This window comes from Zophobas morio, unplaced genomic scaffold, assembly GCF_036711695.1.
Source record: "Zophobas morio isolate AGI-343-1 ecotype UQ-CSIRO unplaced genomic scaffold, CSIRO_AGI_Zmor_V1 ptg000009l, whole genome shotgun sequence".
Classification (NCBI taxonomy): domain Eukaryota; kingdom Metazoa; phylum Arthropoda; class Insecta; order Coleoptera; family Tenebrionidae; genus Zophobas; species Zophobas morio.
In genome coordinates this window covers 10,553,653-10,574,130 of record NW_026972114.1, presented here as the reverse complement: position 1 = coordinate 10,574,130, position 20,478 = coordinate 10,553,653, and the positions used below count along the sequence as shown (strand labels likewise).

Here is a 20,478-nt window from a genome sequence, read left to right as displayed (position 1 = left end):
TAACAGGTAGTAGCCCCGCGCACCCATCCTCTCTTTTCTTAGAGAGTATGTCATTTGCCAAAATCAATCTTATATTAGTAGGTATGTACTAGCCCCGCCCACCCGCTCTCTCTTCGCTTAGAGGATATCTCAGTTGCCAAAATCAGTCTTATCTTGGCAGCTACTAGCCCCGCCCACCCACCCTCTCTTTTTTTGTAGGGTATGTCTTGCCAAAATCAGTTTTATTTTAGAAAGTACTGACGATTAACTTTTACAAAAAATTAGAAGTATAAAAATTTCGAAACATTACGAACTTACTTATATGCACAAGGCAGGAATTTTGAACATCTTCTCTAGTGTTTAGTTATTTATGCTTTAATGGATTTTTCTTTTGTTGGTCTTGTTTTTGTTTATAATTTATCAATGTCTAATTAATGAAAAATAATACATAGCTTGCTTTATTAATAATAAACATAACGTTTAATGACTACTGGTTGTTATGGTTATTGTCTTAAAAAAAATAAAAGGTGGATTTCAGTCACCTTTTTTCGTAATCTACATCATAAAGAATGTTTCTATTATTTTTTTGGAACTCCCGAAAGTCCCATACATAACGTACTGAAGAGTTAATCCCCAATTTTCCAGACACCCGGTATACAATGAATAAGCAGTTCTAAAAAATTTAAGATCACTGTCATTTTTGTGTTTGATGAACAGCTATAAAAACTAAAAGCATTTGAATAAAGTACATACAGCAAGACTAAATTTCAAAAGATATTTTCGAATAAAAATTACAGACGATATCATAATTTTTACACAAACGATAAAAGAAAATTTTATTAATATTCCGTAATTCGTTAACACCTTACGAAAAAAATTAAAACAATGCCAGTAAAATTTACATGAATCGTAAATTTGTGTGTCTAATTCAGCCACAAGTAGATTTATAAGCTTTGAAACACTGCGAAAACACGAAATCAGACATTTGCCAAGTGACCCAGTGCATTCTTTAGTTTACGTTTAATAATTAAGTACCTAACATTAATTATTATTTACCATATTGTTTTAATGCAATCAAATAAATATATCAAATTTTAACTTCAGCTGATTTATGGAAATAAAGCCCCTTCTTCGAAAATTCGATGTGGCTTTAATGAAATGGCAACACTGTAGAGAAATTTCTGTGGGCATTATGCGCTTTCAGCTGAGCGCGAAGTGGGTTATAAACTTTCGAGTTCTTTACGTAGAACCAGTTAGTGTTTGACCGAAAGTTCGGTTTCGGCTTCAGCCAGTATCGGCCCAAAATTAGAATTTCTGCTGAAGTTCTCCAACCAAGAAATATTTGACAAAGTTTCTACTCTATGTAGCATGTATGATACAAATTAGGTTTTTTACTTTCCGAGCGTAAGCTAAGGAAGTATAGTAATCGAGTAATAGAGTACGAAAAAGTGGTCTCCCGTTTCCGTCTGTCTGTCGGTCTTTATCCATTTTTTTTTTTACATTACCACTAAATATATAAATTTGATATTATTATAAATGTTTCTTACATCGTAGTTGGCCTACAAAAAGTTTAGCTCTATTGATTTGCCGATTTTTTAAATTTCGCTAATAGTCTCATGTTCACAATTGTTTATTACCTAAATTTATAAACAATTTATTTTTAACTTTGGAAGTCGTTGAAATATTATGGAACAGGCAAACTGGGACATCCGGTATATTATCGTGCACAAAAGCAACTTCAGGTCTAATTAGTTAAATCTTCAGATGAATGACAAAACTAAAACACTAGAACTTATGTGTTGCTTTCAGTTTTTTTCGCCTCTCCCTATAGATCCTTAAAATTTTTTCAATATATTTCCTGAAAATGATTTAATTGGCGTGCTGAAACGATTCAAATAAAATTAATTGTATTATTGTTGGTTAGATAGAAAATCTGACTAACTTTTTCCTATTTTTCTTTGCAAACATTAGTATTTTCTGCACTGGTAGTTGTGACTCAATATTGACAAATCAATGGAGGTGAAATAACCTATATATTTACATACATTATGTGTACGTTCAGAAAATGGCACTAGCATTCTTTCAATCATTTGAAACCATTTCTCAGGCTATATATACTATTTCGTACTACCAGTTTTACGTTTCACGACAGTTGTTGTAGACACTTTTGTTTTCATACTCGTTGATGCCTTTACTTTTTCACACCTTTATCACCTTGGTAAGTGTAAAAGATACGAACTAGATTAGTTTTTATGAAAAAGATGACTAGATACGTTGCACAAATATGACATGGTGGCAAAGTGTCAGACAGCCTCCTTAGAATTTAATAGAAAAAAATATTCAGAAACAATGTTGTGATGGAAACATTCTTTGTATATCATATAACTTAGTTTATGTGCAGGTGGTCGGTTCGATGTAATTTTAGTAAATCATTTGAAATTAAAAACCTTGTATTTATATATACATATACCTATATGCACAAAAACGGTGTAAAAGGCTGGTTAAATTAGAATAAAATGGAGTGATTTTATGATGAGTGATAAAGTAGAATTAACGTTCATTTTTAATAATAAAATTCTAACTGAGAGATTTTGAAATTATAAATTTTAACTTTATTTTTGTAATGGACCTTTCAATTTTGCCACTACTAAGGTATGCATATATCTAACAAATTTAGGGAATTTAAGATCTGTTAATAATTTATCTTACCATATTTGAAAAAAAAAATTAATAAACAAATATGTTTGGCTGTAAGCTGTAATGTTTTGAAAATTCAAAAACCTACGTATATAAAAACATATTTAAACAGTAATCATTATTCAGAGTCTACGAGGTTTCTTCCAGCAATTTAATGTTTTTGAATAACTCTGAAACCACTGAAACTATTTAAAAAAAAAATTAATACGATATATATCTTGCCATTTACAAGACTAAAAGCGTGGAAAATAAATTGTTCGCCACCCTATAGAATACAAACTTTATTAAAAACAGAGAAAAAAATATTGATTTTTCATCAAATTCACATGGAAAGTTCTCTGACACAAACAATATTTCTGATTGTGCACATTCGCGGAAAGGAATACGATAATATATATAGTTTATATATTTATGTTTCCATAAATTTTGAATTACATCACCTTTGATTAGATTAAGTAGTGAGTGTGTGAGTTTTTTTTTTGAAAAATGAATTGTAAAACTAATACTTTTACAGTTCAATTTTATAATTTATCTTATAAAAGTTCTAATAGGCACAACAACTGATTTATGACCAACAAATTATTATCTAAACGTGCTTCTAAAAAACTTAAATTATGAACAGATTTGATTATTTTAGAAATGCCTCATCTATTTTCCTGAATTACTGAAAACACAAACGTATGTTTATTATTACACTGTACATATCAAAGTTAATAGATTTTTCGCTCAAAAAGTTAATGACATCGTTTCAACAAAATCATTAAATCAATCTTCATTGAAACGTAAATTCTGATATGCATGATGCACTATCTGTTGCGCATCGAAGGCGAAGTTCTGTCTCAACAACTTTACATTTTTTTTTTCTGTAACTAATGGTAAAGCGCTTTTTTAATGTTTACATTTCTCAAAACAGCGCTCATTTGGCAGACAAACTCGAACATTACCATAAGACACTTACCGTTAAATCAGTTTTAAAATAGTAGATTAGTAGACATATGTTATGTAATTATTCTAATTTTGTAAATTTTATACAACCTCCGAGCCATTTCAGTCATTTGTTGTTTCCTTGTGGTTATTTTATTTTAGTAATAACAGAAACGACTTCAAACTACAATAAACAGTCTAGCATTAATCATCGGCTGAACATTTCATTAAAATAACACGTGTCCCAATCCGAATCCCTGCGAAACTCCATTAACCACTACATCTAAAGCCTACCCAATCATTGTGAAACATTAAACAAAACCAAATCCCGAAAATAGATCGTTTCCCATTTGACAAGCGACAAGTTTTAGCAGCTGAAAATCCAATATTTACAAATGACAAGTGCCGCATCCGTCCCGCTCCCACCAGCTCTTACATAATTAAAATTAAATAAGCAAATGCAATGAACATTAATAACATCAGACAGCCATCTAATCCCGTCTCTTACTTTCACCTCTAATTTATTACCTTGAAAGCGGAACTAAAGCGGTTGTCCGTTCAAAAAAATTGCCGCCTCTGCCGCACCTCTACCACCGCGTGAAAAACCCTATCTTATCCGTGATTGATAAGATAATATATCTTCCCATAAACACCTTCAGTGACTTCACCCATGCACGAAAAGGCGTAAAATGGTCGATTCGCAGAGCAGTTACGAAATCGGGGTGTTCAAAGATGCCCTTATGGACGATAACATATCGGTAATGCAAACTCTAATCGAAAAGAAATTTCTGACGTGTCTTGTAGGTTCAAGTGGACGCTATCAAGCGACTGCCATCGCTAGCGGCGGCCATGGACGCGGAACGTACGCGCGAAGAACTGATACCTTGTTTAGTCAACTGCGTCGATGCCATGCCGGAAGAGTCGTGTTTCAATTTGGCGGAACAATTGGAACGCTTGGTTCCGTTCGTGGGGGGAAACGATCACGTGGGGATCCTTTTGGACATCCTGGTGAAGCTGGCTTGTGAAGATGAGGTCATCGTGAGGGACAAAGCCGTCGAATCGATGAAGAAGATTTGCGAGGTACTGGATAACGAGCAGTGCGAGAATTCTTTCTATTCGGCGATTGAGAGGATGATCAAGAGCGACTGGTTCACCACCAAGTGCTCAGCAGGGTGTCTGATAGCTGTAGGTCGTACTCTCAGTACTACTACAATCTAAACTTGTTCTTCTAGATTTGCTACGCGAAGATGTCACTTGAAAAGCAAACCGAGCTGAGGAATTATTTCCGGAATTTGATACAAGACGAAGCACCTATGGTACGACGATCGACTGCTACAAGCTTGGTCGAGTTCATACCACTAATAAACGTAGAAGAAATCATATCCGAGTTCGTACCAATTTTTGATAATCTAGCACAAGACGAACAAGTAAGTTTCACATGTTGTATCTTCTTTGACTGAACACAAATTGTAGGATTCCGTCCGAACTCTAGCAGTCGATGTCGGCGTTGCCATTTCCAAAAGACTTAAAGACTTCGAAGTCTACGAGTACTTACTGCGAACCTTCAAAACGTTGAGTGAGGATAGTTCATGGAGAGTGCGTCAAAGAGTAGCTTGGAAAATCCACGAAATCCAAACAACAGAGAAAAATCGTGACGAAATCATCAACATCTACTCCAAATGTGTAAGAGATGACGAATCCGAAGTTCGAGTTTTCGCAGCAAAGAATGTGTACAACTTGGCGATTAACCTAATGGATAGTTACAAGAACGAGCAAAACGAATTCCAAGACATCTTCGAGAAAAATTTCGAGGAGAATATTATTCCGGAAGTACATTTGTTGCTTAGAGATCCCAGCGACGACGTTCGAGTTGCGTTGTCGACAAATATACTTTCGTTGAGTGCGATTTTAAGAAACGAATGCTTCAATGCCAACATTCTGCCGTTGGTTATTGACGCACTGGAGAACGAGGAGTTCATGCCCTTCAAAGAAAACATGTTGAAGAATTTAAGTTCACTTCCCACAGACGTAGATATAACGAAATCCTTGAAGTCAATCAAAAGCGTCATTCAAAATTTGATAGAGAATTCACAAATGCACTGGAGAACCCGGAGAAACCTCCTTTTGGCTTTCATGCACATCACCAGAAACACCACCAGCGAATTTTTCGACCAGAATTTAAAATTCTTCTACAGGTTGCTACTAAACGACAATATTTACGCAATCAGAAGGACCGCACCTGTTATTCTGCCACTGTTGGTCAAACAGTTTGGAACCGATTGGGCCATAAACTCCCTGGTTCCGATTTTTGTACCCTTTTCAACAGACCAGAGATACATGTTCCGATACATTACTTTGTTTGCTATAGAAGAATTGATTTCACCCACTTTAGACTGTCAAAGAGATATCGACGAAAAACAAGGAAAGTACTTGGTGGATTTCACTGAATTAAAATCAAAACAAGCCGTCGAAACTTTGGTCAAAATTGTGAAACTCAACCAAAAATTGACAGAAGAACTTTCCGATGAGGAGGAAATAGACGAGGATATAAGTATAACTGACAATTTAAACTTTTACGCAGAAGACACTCTAGATAATTTAAGAAAAGAGCAACAGACGACGATATTTTCTGTTAGTCCTGAAAACTTGGAAGACTGCTACTTAGAAGGTGTTCTTGTGATGCTCGTGAAAGATTTTCTTAAAGTAATCAAAGATTTGATGGATGACCCTATCAAAAACGTTCAAGAAAGGGCTAGGGTAACTCTAAGCGCTGTCAGAAACTTCTGCTTTGACGTTAAAACAGAGTCGGATCAAATCTGGGTGCAGGAAAGCATGAAATTAATGAGTGATGATGATTTGAAAAGAATAGAAGACGAACTGGAGGAGAAATTGAAAGACGAAAAACCAGAAGAAGAATACGAAATGATCGACTGTGATATGGATGCTGTTGAAGACGCAGAAGATACAGAACCACCCGACAACAACAACACAACAGAAAATAGTGATGACAACATTGATTAAAAAATAAAATAGCTTTGTTTAACTGTTTTATTGTATTTAATTTTGTTTTGTACTATTGTCAGTAGAATTCCACAATCGTTGGCTCAGCAACCGGTACTTGAGTTTCACGTTTCTTTTAAACTTATCAGGAACAATCATTATCATGGTCGTTATGTTTCCAGCTGATAATATGAAAAACAATAGTGATAAAGTTGGAACGTGCCAAGTTGCACCCGTCATCGTACTTAAACTGTACAATGTACAAGCTAGGTAAAACTGGACAAAGTACACTATAAACAAAAACGGAAACAAGAAACTAAGTCCCTGCCACATCCATCTGTGGAAACCTTCAACCGTAATATCCATATTATCACGTTCCCCTAGGGCTTTAAGTCGGTATAAAACTCCCCTTTGGTATCTGAACTGCAGGAACTGAACAAAACTCAAATATGCGTTAAACGCCATGAAGACAACTCTGAACTGATTCCAAGTTTCACTTTCTGGCCAAATCAATAAAACTGCTGCTGCCGCTGTGGAGACAAAGTGATGAGTCCTCCACCATCCCTTAATTCTGGATCCGTTTACTCGAAGTATGGTTTCTCTTATCGTCAAGGTAAAGTAATACCATACCAAGATAAAGAGGTACAAACGCTCAACTCTCCTACTGATAAACATCAGATTCACGATAGCAAGCACGAACGCCACTACACTTATAATCAACTTAAACTTTTCATAGTCGCCTTTGTACTTCAGTTTTTCTTCTTTGTTTAAAATGGAAACGTTGACATTCCCCAGAATGACCTTCAAATACCTCCCGCTATCCTGCGGCAACGTTTGCTTGATCTCGTGTAGTTGTGCCTCACGTTTGAGAATCTCCTCTTTGAGTTCTTCGTACTTCGTTCCACTTTTCTGGATGTTCTTCGTGATAATGGCGATTCGGTACTTTTGATGCTGGAGCTGCTTCTCACATTCTTTCTGGTACTTATTCACTTCATCGATCTTTTCTTGATAGATTTTGTTCACTGCTTCCAGCTTTTTAAAGTCTTCACTTAATTCGCGCCATTCTTCCAGTACCGTATCGGCCATTGTTTCGTGCGTACTGATAGAGGGTTTGTGACTGATGGTATTAAAAAACCGATTAGGAGTGGGGATCATATTCGTGTACTTTGTATTATCTGTGATCCATGAACTGCGTGTTTACCTTGATAATGACCAGGTAATGCGAGATTCCGTTCGGTTTTGTGCTAGAGTTTAATTTTGCTTGGGTGTTACGTAAAAATAATTAGGTGGGTAATTATAGGCAGATCCAAATTGGCGCCGGGATTTTTGCGGTGGGGGAATTGGAACGCTCATTGAAATGACCATTGTCAATAATAAACGAACTTTGACATTGACGTCGGGTGCAACGAGAAGCGAAAAGTTTCCAGCGGGACAATCGAGAGTTATTTATCTTTGACCCTGACGAAATTACTCAGTTGTTGAGAAAAGCAAACGCATAGGCGTGTTATTTCTAATCTAAAGTAATTGCCGTGATTATTCTGATTTTTAGCTTGTCTTAAATTAGCCAAATGACATTCGGATGCGGGGGTTCATGGCTAAATTGAAAACAATGTGTTTTTTGCAAGGTAGTACCGAAGTCCGTTTTTGCCGAATCAGCTCGCTCATGTGTGCCACGCTTCCCCCTAAATATTTACGCAAATGAAACTTTTACAATCACGTATCCAACGAAATTAGACTTTCGTCCGTTGCCAAAACTCAAAATATTGAGTTTAACAACCTCCTTACATCAAGACCCGATTTTAATAATGACACCGATGTGCAATTCCGTGCCCACACACCGAGTCTTCAATTTGCATCGCCGAAAAACAAACCTATTTCAAGGTGGACGAGACAATTTAAGACTCTTTTGAATTTTTTTCGATCTCTGATCGGCATTACGTAATGCACGGTCAACCGCGAAAATAGACCTTGCCAGAGCGACTTTGATTTCTTACCTTGCAACTGGTAGATGGTGGCTTGATATTCCGCCAATTTCTCATCGATGTAGTCTTGCGACTGATTGGCTATAATTTCGGCGGTGGAGGGGCCACTTTCTTCGTCTTCGGGTTCGTAGTTTTGGGGTAGAGGGGGTGGTTCCAGGGGTCCGCCCACGTACTCGAACTCCCGGGAAGGAGGACCGAAGTCGGGGGAGTAGGGGTGGGGGCGGAAGTGTTCGGGAGTCGGGGAGTACGGGTGGACACCGCGGAAGTACTCGGGGGAAGCACCGCGGGGGGCTGGGGAAGGCTGAAACAGAAAAAAGTAAGCTGTGATTAACCGTCACAAAAATGGCGAAGTGTCACATTTTCGTTCTAGTACTAATTCTAGTAGATTTGCGCAAGGGGGAAGACTGTGAGTGTTTAACACAAAGTCGTACCTCGGTTAACTGTTTTTGTAGTTAGTGCCAACAATGACAGGAAGTTTAACGTGGTCTTGTTCTTGGCCAAGACGACGACTGGTGATCCTTACATGCAAGATTCAGGCATTAAATATTTAAACTTTGTGGAGAAAACTCGAGTGAAGGTACCGTTTTCGTCTTTGTAAATGTAAATCGCACGACAATTTCAGCATTGCGTTCCACCTAGTGGTACCGAAGACGAGTCCGCAAACTCCTACAGTTCTCTAGAAAGTGACTGCAAGCAGCTACTCAAAACTGGAATTTATGCTTTGATCAGTTATTGTAGGAATGTAATGGGCATGACCACAGCTATCGCTTCTGTACAAAACGACAGTTTTAGTAATGGACTTAGATTCAAAAAATCTACATCTGAAGATCTGGAAATTCGGTACCATCATCCGAGAAGTCTCAAAACTCGCTTCAATCCTATTAACCAAATTAGAAGTCAGTCGAATGTGATAACCCAACCAGAACACACAGAAGTTTTCAAAATAAGATCGAAACGTCAAACCCCTCTTGAAGAAATACCCAGCTTCCAAGGGGACGAAGATACCACTCCAAAGTGGGACGTTTTTGGGATTATGGCAAACATCAAACTAACTTTTTTCGGGAAACTTTTCGAAGACGAAAAGAATCCAGAAAACGGGGGGGCACAATCCACAAAAAATCAACTCATGGATCAACTCGGAAAAGTCTCCGAAAACTCTCTCTTTGATTTAGTGAAAGAAACCCTTTGCAATGTCCAAGAAGGTGCCGAAAATGGCTTTCTCATGATAATCATCGGGGGCTGTCTGCACGAAATTTGCGATATATATTCTTCTTTGATGCAAAGTATTAAACACGTGGTGGAAAATACAGACGAACGAGATACTTTGATCGTAGTCACTGGATCTTGTCCACTTGTTGATGGTACAAATACGGATGACACTCAATTAATCCCTGTCTACATAAGAGGACCTTCTAAAACCAGTTCGATTGCAATTTCGGGTCAACTGTATGACGTTCCTTACGCCATCAAAAATCTTTTGGCTGACATGAACGGAGGTACGTAAAAAACGAAACTAGGTTACGATTTTTTCTGTATATATTATGAAGATTATATCTTTATTAATAGCGCTATAAAATGTTATAGCGTTCTGAAAAATGTCGATATGCACTGTTCTATTAAAAGCTTATTATCCTCAAACCCATTATCTTTAGATAATAAAATTTAATGGGGCTTAAAGAGTCCAATTTTATCGTTATAATCAAGATGATGTAAACATTTAATAATACATATATAACTTCCACCAAACGAGCCCACCTTTAACTAGTAGACATCTTGCCCCACTCTCAAACTTTATTTTCCAGGAGCTTACTTCACCGGAATTCAAACCAAGAGAGAAAAACGTCACACTTTAAAAGAAAAACGCAACCAAGCCACCGAAACCAAAATCCCTATTCTGCTCTTAGTCTTCTGTACGTTAGCTTGTGTACTATCTAACAATTAAACCCCCTTTCACGCACAGTCTACTTACTGGGTGCATGGGCATCCTGAACGGTCTGGGTCCAGGAGGCGGCGAGAATCCCGGAGGTACCGGTGAGACCGCCGTCGGCCATCTGGGTCTAGGACACGCCATGTACGGTAGGCGGTTGCCAAACATATTCATGCCCGGACTCCCCAGTCTCGGGGGCGGCGAATGCGTGTACGGGGACGGCGGGCGGAAATGGTGAGGCGATTTGCCGCCCCCACCGCGGCCCCCGTGGCCAGACATTTAGACACTCACAAACAAGTAACGGACATCGGTTCTGATGAAGAAAAAAACGATTTTTGACGGTTTTTGACGATTTTTGACTTGTGGTTTTGGTTTTCTATTTATTTGTTTTTGAACTTGTCGATTTATTTCGAGGGGAAGTTTGCGAGTGCAAGTCTGTGTTGTGGAATTAAGGTCAGAGACGTCCTATTTTTAGGTTTTGTCGAGTTTATTCATGTTCTCGGTACGTGGAATACTGCGATTAACAAATGGAATAAAAATAGAGTGGGTTTTTGCGAAAAATTATCAACAGTGGACGTAGGAGGGGAGTCTAAATATTTGGAGGTTGTATGAGTCAAAAGTTTGTTTTTTCGAGGAGCTGATTGGGAACTGGAAGGAATGAAATCAGTATAAATAGCTGATTAGTGGTTATTGTAAAATTTTACTTTCAAGTTTTTTAAATTAAGCAGAACGGTTTAAATTGTGACTGTTGGGTCGTGTTGTTCTGTGAAATTTACGACAAGTCGATTTAACTTTAGGCAATTAAATTTAAATTTATACGGTGGCCGCGGAGGCGGCACGGATGAAATTTTCTAAAAATTGCTTTTTTACGGCTAGGCTTAAGCTATTTTTTTATTGTATTAAATAATCGAATTGCCGACTTTTTTACGGTCGTGTTTTTCTGCATTTTTGAAAATTTGGAGTCTGGAAGGTGTTCAACTTTCCCACGTACATTTACCTAATCGTATAATTTATCAACTAAAACATCAAAATAACTGTGTAACTGCCAAGTTAGATACTACAGAAAAACTTAGAAATATGAAATCGAGAAAATTTAAACTGACAGTTTTAGAAATATTTTATCTGACTAGAAATATGTGATAATTATGAGATTTCAAACGTGAAAAAAACACGAACTTCTGGAATTCTAAATCAAATGTTTATGATTTTTTATTAACAGAATACAGTCATGATTTTGTCACTTTAGTTAATAAAAAATTTGCATTCTATTACTCTCCTAATGAATTCAATCAAATGAGCCAACCTCTAATATCCTAGACACCTTGTCTCAAGCTCAATTTTTTTTAACAAACTTAAGTAAACAAATAGAACGAACAATAAATCGAGTCAAAAATAGGGCATTTAAAGTATCCAAATTGGAAAATAACGTATCAGCTTCTGTGGAAACAATAAATTTTTCCCGACATTTACTGTATTTTTATCGTTCTTTTGACAAATAATCTATCTTTCATTCAATTAGCGTCCTAAAAATAAACACGACGTTTTTTAATTACTAGAATAACGAGTTTTGGAAAATTTCGCTCCACTACGCTTTTCAGAAAAATAAAAAAAATCAAAAATTTCTAAAACCCGTTTTCTCCTGCACTCCATCGTTCATGTCGCCAACGTAAAAGCGACGACCATTCGCCCACTTCATCTCAAAAATTATTTTCAACTATGTCTCCATATTTTTAGCTCGCATCCTCTATTTCTGAACTCTCGAAAATCGTATTTTTGCAATATTATGTCAAGATTTTATAAATAATCCACCGTCTCTGACCACCTCGTCGCCACTTTTCCGCACCCAGAACCCCAAAAACCACAATCACTGTTTCAGAACGTCAAAATTACCGTCAAAGTCGTCGCTGAACACACGGATGTGTCCCGTCGTGGGCAACACCAAAAACTGCAAAATCTAGACATATACTAGCCAAAGCTGTACGTTACCCCCTTCTTAACCGATTTAATTTTAGATTTGGCATCGCGACGCTCACCGACGAGCGTTCGGACGGACGCTCTTTTCATTCTTTTAATAACGTTCGAGTGTGCTGCTTATGATTATCGGTGATTTCGACGGATTGAGATGTCTGAGGTGGGCCAATAATTTTAAACGGTTTAAGGGCGATGATGAGGCGTCGCGACGCCGGCTCTTAACATCATGGGCTATTTAAAGGCCGCACGAGCATCAATCTATTGGCGGGTGATTCATTAGTTTCAATGGAGTGGGATTGTGGCTCGATACTGGAGTTTCAATGTTTCGCAGATTGAATGAGAGTCCAGATGGCAAATTCGAAAACAAAGTTTTTTATTTCGAGGCGAGGACGAGTTTATCTCCGCGAAAGGTTGACGATCCTGCGGCCTGGTTCTAATTTTTTTAATTATCGTTTTCTAAGAGCTGTAAGAGTTATTTGTGTATTAAAGCAATAAAGTGCAATATTTTATCATGAATAATAGTAGTACTTAAATAAATACTAAGTCGACGACAATATATAACTTTGTCGATAAGATAAACATTAAATTTTTTACTGAAATCGACCGAATTTGCATATGACTTGACAGTTTTTAGATGACGTCAGCTATTTTCTGAAAGGGAATAAATTAATTATAGTTAATGTCCTGTAATCCCCGATTAAAAGATAGTATGTTATTAAAAATGGAAGAAGTTTATTATGTAATCTCTGAAAATTAAAAGAGGTACCGTTAAAAATTACAATCATATAAAAAAAAAATCAAACTTTGATCAACAAAGATCTAGAGTTACTAAATCATCGGACCTAAAAAAGTAAACAAACATCTACGCATTTTCCAACAATAAATCATTTCATGCCTCACACATACGTATTACGTAATGTTCCTGTTGTAGTTTTTTGGTACAACAAATCGATGTACAAGAACGAATAAATAACAATCTTACTACGGCAATTAAAATCATCCAATTTATTTCTCCGATTTAGAACGAAGATATATACCATTTCAAGTAATATATTTTGTATGACACAAGAATTTATTACGTGTCTCGTGAACAGGTGGTATGACTAAAAAACAGATTACCTTTTCAGCTATGGTCAATAAAATGTCTGTCAGCCATATTTAGTCACTATGAACAAGATCAATATCGGACACGACTGTAAATTAAGTAAAAGATTACAAAATCAAATGTTTTTTCAGATGAATTCTGACTAATTTACTTCAAGTTAACATTGAAACTGACCTAAATCGTCTTCTTTTTGGAATCTGAAACGATTTAGTCTGATCTGGGTGTGTCCGTCTGACCCATATGCTCAGAACTTGTCTAGAAAACTCAGCGAGACGAGAAAACTGACTTCTGTCTGGAGTTAGTGTATCCGAGTCTGCAGGGCATCTAAGGCGTGAGTCGAGTATCGAGCCGTTAGAACATGGAAGATGACCCAAGTGGTGTTTTTTCGAATTGAGACGGTTTAGCATTTATGAATGGGAGTGTGAATTATACGGCTCCGAAATTTACCTATCGAACGTATTTCTAGTTCGTATTTTATCTTTTCGTAACATTTTTGTGTCCACAGGCCATCTGAAATCTGAAGTATGGTAAACTTTTTTAAAATTAACATTTTCTATGATTGCAGCAGTACATGGAAACTGACCAACTTAAAACGGGCAGCGTGTCATCTAAGCGCGACTAAATATAGCAATATAAATTATATCTTCTGTTGTCATAGCCAAAAATTGCATTATTTGTTTGTAATACATGGAAAACAACGACGAAAAAGCATGATTCCTGTGTTATGACTGAAAGTCTTTTATTACAGTAAAAAAAATAGTCAAGTGATTGGTTCAAATAAAACAAGCACTTAGTTTTCCGCTGACAGTCGCATAGCATGACTCACTTCCATGCATCCCTCGATCAATAGGTCTTACGTCGCATTTACATTCATCCTGCTATGCGTCAAGCTTTTAAACCTTGTAACATAAATAACTATTAACAACAGTTTACTGGAACTGTTGTTATTTCTGTTTTTCAGTGGTTCTGTCTATTTATAAGCAAGGTGCATTATAAAATACATACACAGCTAAGTATTATATTATTATTATTATTATTTATTATTAAGTCAGTACATTTTTCCTAAATGTAAATAAAGTGTAATTTATTTTTTATTCTTTAAAAATAGAAAAAACACAAAAGAAAAGGCTTCCTTGTGTGAGTTTGATTTTACAGTTAAAATGAAAAAAGTCGTTATTTACATCTAGACACTATACATTTTTCTATGAAATTTAAGGACCTAACTATGTATAATACTATTTCTAATAAACGTTGCAGTTTTGTACATCATCTTGTCCATTTTTTTCGAACATACTCTAAACCATGAAAGATTAAATTAGAAAAAGAGTAAATTTTGTTCCATTTGAACTAATTATTTTATTATTTACAATAATATTTTTAATTTCATAGTTTTGAAACGTTGAACAAATATAGGATGTTTCATCACTAGAGAGCGGTACTTACAAGAGAAATGTCGAGAAAATACGAAGCTGCCATTCGCCGGATGGACGTACTACAACATATTGTAAAGAAGTAAAAACAAACAACATCATTAGTTATATAATATAAATAAAAAATAATTGTCTAAAATTCTTGTTTTGTCTTTTTTTTTGAAGCCTTTTTCTATTTTTAATTAGCCTAATTTACGACCTATTTTAATTTTTTTTATAGCCTAAAATCCGCTTATAATAAGATTATTCCACTTATGGTCAGCGGAACAATCTTATTATTTTTTTTAACATACAAAGTTAAAACTTTGAAGAAAATGTAACAAGTCATAATTGTTGAAACACGAGAAATCTCAGTGTGTATTTTGTTACATAATTTTTAATTTTATTATCAATATTTCAGGTAAGTTCTAAATGATAGAGTAATATTTAATTTAACCTACCCCGGCGCATCCACCATTTACCATTTTGTAATAATTAATTTAATAATAATTATTAGCACGAAAATAATACATGTATTTGCATGTCAAAACTAATTAATTTTAGATTAATACAAACAAATCATCTAATAGCGTTAGAAAATTTTGAAAAGCAATATATCACAATATCGCAGTAGAATCTTAACCTCAAACACTAGAGAAGCACTTTAATTTAATCACGCAATTAACTGATCACGTGATCAAATTCAATCAGTTTGAAGCTCAAATTCACGAGTTAATGTTACATTAAATTTTAATTCAATACAGAGCAATAAAAAACACAATCAAAGACAGCTACGAATTTTTAAAGATTTGTCTTTGATAAAATTTGATCTTGTCTAATTACCGTCAATTTGAAAAGAGACAACTTTCAAAATCCATGGCTATCTTTGACAAATTTTACATTTTAGGTAAACTTTGATTAGTTTATTAGTTTCTTAAATGATTTGTAATTTTGTTACAAAATTTAACAAAGTGATACCAAATCTAGATTTTGATAATTTTAACACTTCATAACAAACGTCTTCAGTACGTAGGTATACTAACTATAATTATGGAGGAATTTAAATTTGCATGATATATTTTAAACATCTGTAAATAAATAAAGATGCTGTGATGGGTATCCTGACCTCCTGACAATCACGTCGATCTCTTAAATAAGTCACAACTCTAATTATTTATTATTAAAGAATGTTTAAAAACTAGGGTTCTCAAAATTTTCTTTCAGAACAAAAAATATTCATCTACGCAACTTCTATAAACTTTAAATAATTGTTTATAAAACACGTAAGTATATAATTAGAAAACTAGTATATCGTAGCTTACGATCTAAAGTTTCGATCAATGTAAACTAGCAACGTCATTTTAACTATTTTCATTTGACGTAATTTTACAGTTACGTAAACCTGTATTTATATCTGACACTATTTACATTTTTGCTAGAGAAAAAATACCTCTAAATCATCGAATTTTGTAGTTTATATGAGAAATTAATTGCATGACAGATTTTTTCCTACTCAAAAAGGTGATTACGTTATCTCCAAAAATATTAAACAAAGAATTTTTATCGAAAAATGCACCCTAAGACGTGATACTGTTCGTGCGTGAATATGTTTTTATTTTTAGAACTGTTTACAAAGTGTTAATATAGGAACTGATTTATTTAATAAGTTATTTCCTTCATATACAAAGCAATCAAGTGTTTTAATTTTTCAAATTAAAACCAATGAAACGAGATTTTAAATATTCACAGTTAAATAAATGAAAACAACCTCTGGCGAAATCCTAACTAAGATAATATTCAGATGCGCTTTATTCATCTAGTTTTGGCATAAAAGCGTCAAAATTTGACGGAATCGTTTAACAAATAGAATTCTTTTTTTATAAATGAACGATGTCTGAATGAAATTTATTTCCTCAATTTAACAAGTCACGGGTAGACAGGACAACAACTTAGTAGGTATGTAACACGTAAATCCGCAACTACTTGTTGATGGTGTCATAAAAGTATCATCACAGCATAGATAACAATCTACTGTGGTATCATTCTCACGTTATTCTTTTCACAGTGAAACGATTTGATAAAACAGATTTTGCAACAAAAATTTAAAACGGTAGGTACATCAAAGAATACCAAAAAATCTGACGAAGCGATATTGAACAAATTCTTGGTATCTTACAAAGAAAAATATATTTGATGAAATTAATCCTTTAGCAAATTGTTTTTGTTGAACTAGCTTGAAGGGGCAAAGAAATATTTACAATGGAATAAAAAATAATCCCAAAACATTACTCACGAAACAAAAATAAAATTCTGCAATCCATATATCCAAACTCCAATTTTGTCATCAGTTTGACAAGAGCTATTTCGTTATCTAACAAGGCAATTTTTGGTTACGTCGTAAATATTTTGTTATATTTATGCAGCTAATAAATCAAAAGATAATATCTTGAAAATATGTCCCTCGACCTATGACTCATGAGTCATGAGTCATGACATATTTTGTGAAATTTTGCTTTAAATAAATGTCTTCTGCTTATCTGTCTTAATCTGGTCGATTAAAGTCTCAAGTATTTTCTGAGGAAAATTTTAAAGAAAACAAATATTCGTAATTCACGTACAAAAAGATAATTCTCAGAATTGAATTTTTCTAATATTTTGATAATAAGAACAGTAATGTTGTCATTATTATTACTCATTACTTAGTTATTTTTAAAAAATACGCAATAATGTGTAATTCTTACATTTCGAAATCGAAAGAACTTCTATAAAAAGCAGTTGTTTATGCCCGGCGCATCCGCCATTTCCCTTTTAATATATTGTTTTAATTTAATCGAAAAATATATCACTGAAATTTTTTGTGTAACTTATGACAATGAATTAATACACTAACAAAAATTTCTATTATCTTTATTTACTTCTTTTTAACATACATAAGTGCATATGGGAGGAGAATGGCCAAAACTGTGAAAATTGGATCCACTGAAACAAGACAATACAAATGGGAATTATTCCTATAATACAGAAAATATTTAAGTCAATAAAAAATAGATTCTAAAAACTCTCATAGTCAGAAAAATACCTTAGCATCTGAAGTAATCCATAATTTAAGCGCTCTGAAATCATGTAACATGACGTCAAGTGTTTAGTAGACACTTCGTTGTCGTTTAACATCATGTTAACGTAACATTAGTGGATATTTAAATATAACATCGTCCACATTTCTCCGACCATTAAGGCCCGTTTGAAACACTACATTTAAAATTAAATTTAAAATGAATGTACGGAAACAAAAAAAAATTGTCTTAGAAAATCACTGTTTTATATTTAGAATGAGGTGGTTTTTCTTGTTTCCATGATGCAAGTTGCACCTACTCTAAATTTAGATTTAAATTTAGTGCCACATTAAACAGGCCTGAGTGTCTCCAAAATTAGTAAAAATAAATTTTGTACATGCTTGTTTAAAGAGAATTGACAGCTGTTGTTTTTCTTAAACTGGACAGTAATAAATATAACTAACAAACTATGAAATTTGTTACTTCAACAGTGGTAAAAACACCACCATTAATTAATGTCCTATTAACCCTATCTTGGATTATTCACAATACAAAGCCGCGGTTATAACCTATAAGTCTCTAATCAGCATCCGCTTTCCACTAATTCTTCTTCTTTTCATGCGGAGACCTCGACCGCGATCTTTCGCGGTTCTCTTTATTATTCGCCTCCCCCGCATCCCCCCAATCTGACAAATCATACTTGGACAGATCCCCATCCCCATCGTCGTCCTCCTCTTCCTCTTCCTCCTCCTCCTCTTCTTCATCCACCTCCTTCCTCTCACTTCTGTCACTTCTGTCACTTTTCTCCCCGTCTCTCTTTCTTTTCCTCCTCCCGAACTCGTCGTATTCATCGTCCGACTCCTCGTGTTCCTTGTACTCCACCACCCCCCGATCGTTATACCCCCCGCCAAAGCCCGTCCTTTCCTCCACCTCCCCAAACTTCGGAGCGTTACAAACATTACACTGCTGCCTCCGAGCCCAGTTCACGTTCCCACACTTGTTGCATTGCCAGTCGTCCGCGCTGAACAGCCCCCTGCTTTTCTCGGCCGCCGCTTTGCCGATCTCGTGTCCCAGTTTCCGTTTTTTCACACCGGCATTAGGTCCGCGATTTTTGTGACACCGATTGCAGCTGTTTCTGCGCGCGAAATTCACGTTGCCGCACTCGGGGCACGTCCAGTCGCCGCCGTCGTTTGACGAGGAACTGTTTTTGAGGGACGGCGGCGGGGGCGGTGTCAGCTCGGCTTCTTCCATGGGGATGGAGCTAGACTAGACAAGGGGGATGGAGGCTGCGCTACTAAACAAAATGGGTATGGCAAAGTTAACATTTGTCGTTACTGGGAGTGTTTTTACCTTTACTGAACTTTATTCCGGCTCTGCGTCCGAATTTTCGTTTGGAAAATGAAAATTTTGTTGAGGGGAGAAACGTCAAATAACAAATGTCACTCGCTTGGGGGATTTGAGACTATGGGTTGGTAGCGACAGGTTGATGCTTGGAGATTTAAAGCAGTGGCGTCGCAAAGATAATGAGTGGGCAACAATATTTTGTTAATTATATTATTATTGCAAATATCGTACTTTTTCTTTTCAAAGTTTACCACCTGTTGCATTTCATTGCGCTAATTGAACTCCTCTATCACATAGGGGAGTGCAGACAGTTGGAATATCTGACTTTCACCTCTAAATTCATCAGACACATGTAAAACTTAAAATTGTTACTTTTATCACTAAAGCCATATTACAGTTTCGGCCAGAAAATCTTGGGCAGTATTTTTCTGTCATTTAAGAAAAACACGATGTAGTCTATGCTTTAATGTCATAATGATTGACACTTTTAAAAAATAAATGTTGACATACGTCATCATCCACATTCCAGTCTACGTCAAAATGACAAATATGGAAAATTTGAGGTTATAAGTACGTAAAGCCTGTTTTAGAGCTTCTGTCATTGGAATGACAATACTGCCCAAGATTTTCTGGCCGAAACTGTACCACGTATATTTCTGATAGGTTTAGGTTAACATCATAATGTCACTTATTATACATAAACAGCGTCAAGTAAATGTTCATTACATCTAGAACTCTGTGTCTATCACTTGTTTCACTTTCTTTTGACACTTAAATGCAGCTTCAAGCTTCAAAATTTTGACAAATCAAGTGTATTGATGCGAATCTATAAGAATCTTTACAAGAAATTAAAAACATGTTTTTGAATATCATGTTGCTCAAAGAACACTATGTACATTAAAAAAAAAGCAAAATGTTAACCCCTCCCCCCATCCATCCCATCTCAATTGTGATGATTTAGATATTAGATAGATACTATTTAGATCAGGGCAGGTATGGATGGGGCTTAATCTTTGGCTTTCATTTTTTTTTTAATATACCTAGTATGCTTAATAACACGTTACTCAAAAATATGTCTTACATGGTA

The 20,478-nt window shown here is 35.5% G+C and overlaps 4 protein-coding genes across 5 annotated transcripts; 2 read left to right on the top strand and 2 right to left on the bottom strand.

The window, feature by feature from the left end:
- Positions 1–4,220: 4,220 nt before the first annotated feature.
- LOC135125873 (serine/threonine-protein phosphatase 2A 65 kDa regulatory subunit A alpha isoform-like) lies at positions 4,221–6,648 on the top strand. The gene is made up of 4 exons (XM_064051607.1): positions 4,221–4,358; positions 4,405–4,785; positions 4,833–5,027; positions 5,074–6,648. Exons 1-4 carry the CDS (start codon positions 4,290–4,292, stop codon positions 6,619–6,621), a joined length of 2,193 nt encoding a protein of 730 aa, XP_063907677.1. The 5' UTR covers positions 4,221–4,289; the 3' UTR covers positions 6,622–6,648.
- On the bottom strand, positions 6,635–7,793 carry LOC135125875 (transmembrane protein 120 homolog). The gene has a single exon (XM_064051609.1). It carries the CDS (start codon positions 7,753–7,755, stop codon positions 6,658–6,660), a length of 1,098 nt encoding a protein of 365 aa, XP_063907679.1. The 5' UTR covers positions 7,756–7,793; the 3' UTR covers positions 6,635–6,657.
- A 1,110-nt stretch (positions 7,794–8,903) lies between these two features.
- Positions 8,904–10,539, top strand: LOC135125874 (uncharacterized). Its single transcript, XM_064051608.1, has 4 exons — positions 8,904–8,988; positions 9,035–9,159; positions 9,205–10,078; positions 10,385–10,539. The coding sequence occupies exons 1-4, from the start codon at positions 8,925–8,927 to the stop codon at positions 10,522–10,524; spliced, it is 1,203 nt and encodes a 400-aa protein (XP_063907678.1). The 5' UTR covers positions 8,904–8,924; the 3' UTR covers positions 10,525–10,539.
- A 7,346-nt stretch (positions 10,540–17,885) lies between these two features.
- LOC135125658 (zinc finger Ran-binding domain-containing protein 2) lies at positions 17,886–19,490 on the bottom strand. 2 transcript variants are annotated; one of them, XM_064051308.1, is made up of 2 exons: positions 19,398–19,490; positions 17,886–19,341 (listed from the first exon to the last, which is right to left on the bottom strand). In XM_064051308.1, exon 2 carries the CDS (start codon positions 19,296–19,298, stop codon positions 18,648–18,650), a length of 651 nt encoding a protein of 216 aa, XP_063907378.1. In that variant the 5' UTR covers positions 19,299–19,341; positions 19,398–19,490; the 3' UTR covers positions 17,886–18,647. The 2 variants fall into 2 exon arrangements, with proteins under 2 accessions (XP_063907378.1, XP_063907379.1); XM_064051309.1 differs by having other exon boundaries at positions 17,886–19,338.
- Between the last annotated feature and the right edge of the window lie 988 nt (positions 19,491–20,478).